We start from the raw sequence: 2,710 nt of genomic DNA, 5'->3' as shown, positions 1-2,710 counted from the left end.
CTCTCCGCAAGCCTCGCGGTACCTGAGGCTCCTGTCCTCTGGTTCCGCCGCGAGGTGGAGGAAGAGACGGCGTCGCCTCGCCCCCAGGGCAGCCGCCCCTGGCTCGACCTCGACCCCGAGAGTCAGCCTGAGTGGGTGCGCCTGTCCGTCGCATCGCCTTCCACTCCTCAGCCCTGTCCCTCCCTGTCTCGCTCCTTCCGGGCACTGCCCGCCCCCGATCCCGTCCTCCTCCCACGCCGGCGTCCACAGCCTTTTTGTACCTTGTTGGAGAGGAAACGGGGCCGCGCGGGGGACTAGGGCTGACGCTCAGGGGGTCTAGGGCAGACCAGCTGAGAATAAGCGCACACACGCGGGGACGCAAGATGGCAGCTAGAGGGAGGCCGGAAGTGACGCAAGGCCACTTCCTTGAAAAGTCAGGAAACGGACTTGGCCCGAGCTCTGGGCTGTGCTGCGCACGCGCGGCTCCGGGACGCGGGGTGTGTGACCGACGCGCTTGGACGTTTTTTCCTTCGCGTCCGGCGCCGGCCGGGCGGCGACCACGCCAAAGGCTGGGCTGGAGGCAGCGCGAGGAGGCCGGGGGGAAGCCATCCAGGGGGTCAGAGAGAACAGTTTCTCGTTCAGTGGGAGCTGAGTAAGTCGGCCCTGTCTCCCTGGAGTCCTGAGCTCAGGTTTGCGGAAACGCCTGGGACGCCCAGCGTGTGCCCACCTCTTTAGCCGCTCTCGGCTCGCTGGGTGACCCCGGAAGTTTTAGAAATTACCCGTCGGCCCGAATGAGGCTTCACCAAAACGTGTTGTCAAAAACAACGAAGCTGACTTTGCTTTCTGAGGCCAGGTGGTTTGGTCTGCTGCAGGACCAGGGCTCGAAAAATCTGAGGAGCGTGTTCAGGAAGTCATTGGGTCGGGCTGGGATGGGACCGGGGAATGTGCGCGCCCGCCCCATAGCAGGTGGCTCGTCGCCTTGGACCCGGTGCGTGAGTGGTTCCCTTACTTCTCTCCAACAGACGGAAAGTTTACTCGGTATCTGTCGGCAGGGACTTGACAGCTAGCGAGCCCCAGTTGAACACACTTTACCTGTCTTAACTAGTAAGTCAATCAAGAACTTATGCCCCGTGTGTTTGGAGAAGCTAAACTGCTGTGAGTTGACATTTTTTAAACTCCAGGACAAGTTTTCAGACAACCTTAAAATAAAACGACCGGTATTGGAAATGGAAATTTAAATAAACATGCTCTCTGACCAGCCTTTTTGTGGTCTTAGCTATGAAAAGCCTTGGCATATTCAAAACCTTCGCTAGAGAAAATGCAATTGATGCAACAAGAAAACGTGTAGGTGCTTTTCGTTTTGGAAAAGTTTATTTAAATCTATTTAAACTGTGAGTACATTTTAAAGATAATTGTAACAGTTGATATTTTCTCAAAAAACAGTGTTGCTTCTGTTATTGAATATGAGTCAAGTGTAGTACAGAAAAGGGTATTTGTTTGTACTGTGAAGCTATGTGGGTCACTGTCCTAACAAAAAAGGTCAAAATGACTGCCAACATTGTTCAGTACCATAGAAATGTTACAAAATACACAGAAATACTCCCCTTTTTGAAACTTTACCTTTGTCCAGGAGCAGTTTTACCCCCTTCATGTTATACTGCATTCTAAGCTTCCTAGTCATGTGATGTTTTCTGGATATTTACATAAACACAAGATTCTGATTCACCTTTTATACACCTGTTTTCAGGAAATATTCCAGGTTATTTTTTTTTTTAATGCTGTAAAACTTTATTGAGAGTACTTTAACCGTGAAGTATCCAACGTAAGAATAATCTGTGTGTCTTCAGATCATCTTCCTTTAAATGGCTGGTTTTCCTTCCCCTGTTTCTGGCATTTCAATGGGCTCTGGATTTGCACAAGCATGCCCGATGACTTCAGGATCATCTCCACCCTCAGCCCCAGTCATTGGTTTCGCCAGTTCTTGAAGATCAGCTTCAAGGTCAGTTCCTTGAACCTCAGGTGCTCCTGCAACTGCTTTCTCTTCATCAGGTGTAATATCCTGACTCTCAGTGGGTGGCTCCTCTTGTTGAGGTTGTTCATCCCTGGGCTGCTGGTCAACCACGGCTCCAACTGGCTGGTCTGATTCTTCATCTTCTACTAGTATTGAACTCCAATCGAGCCTTGCTGTTACATGCCGACTCATATTTCACACAGTTGAGTCTCAGGTAGTGAGAAAGAATCGAAATGAAGGAACGCGGCAGCCTTTCGCCAGCTCTTCTCCCGGAACTCTCCAGGTTATTTTTTATTTTCCTTTGGTTTCCACTTTTGTCTATTGTAACTTTTAAAAAATGTTTTTATTGATTTTTTTAGACGAGAGAGAGAGAGAGAGAGAGAGAGAGAGAGAAAGGGAGAGCTGATAGAGAAATAGAAATGTTGGTGAGAAACATCAATGAGCTGCCTCCCGCACGCCCCCTACTGGGGATCAAGCCTGAAACCCGCGCATGTGCCCCCACCAGGAATGGAACCCATGACCTCTTGGTTTATGGGTCCACAGCCACACCAGCCAGGCGTTCTTTTGTAACTTTTAAGACTTGCACCATGTTGAAAATCAAGAAAGGTTCCCTAATAGTAAGAAAATACTTTGATTTCTGGTTCCTTCAGCTGCTTCTGCTTATTTTGTGAGTGCTAATTTTTTTAGCAGAGTTATGCTTCTGCTAATATTAAATGTCAA

The 2,710-nt window shown here is 49.4% G+C and overlaps 2 protein-coding genes across 3 annotated transcripts in view; both read right to left on the bottom strand.

Moving 5' to 3' along the window:
* Positions 1-403, bottom strand: part of BTF3 (basic transcription factor 3) — a 7,444-nt gene extending 7,041 nt beyond the window's left edge. The window contains exon 1 of one of the 2 annotated variants that reach the window (XM_005858017.2): positions 23-403. In XM_005858017.2, coding sequence (XP_005858079.1) covers positions 23-154 — 132 coding nt within the window. In that variant the 5' untranslated portion in view covers positions 155-403. The remainder of the gene's footprint in view (positions 1-22) is intronic. The other variant, XM_005858019.2, reaches the window with a different exon arrangement.
* A 1,327-nt stretch (positions 404-1,730) lies between these two features.
* Positions 1,731-2,334, bottom strand: LOC102256541 (P antigen family member 3). The gene has a single exon (XM_005858020.2). It carries the CDS (start codon positions 2,180-2,182, stop codon positions 1,838-1,840), a length of 345 nt encoding a protein of 114 aa, XP_005858082.1. The 5' UTR covers positions 2,183-2,334; the 3' UTR covers positions 1,731-1,837.
* Positions 2,335-2,710: the final 376 nt, after the last annotated feature.

Source organism: Myotis brandtii, unplaced genomic scaffold (assembly GCF_000412655.1).
Source record: "Myotis brandtii unplaced genomic scaffold, ASM41265v1 scaffold115, whole genome shotgun sequence".
NCBI classification, from domain to species: Eukaryota; Metazoa; Chordata; class Mammalia; order Chiroptera; family Vespertilionidae; genus Myotis; species Myotis brandtii.
This window is presented reverse-complemented; position numbering and strand designations above follow the sequence as displayed.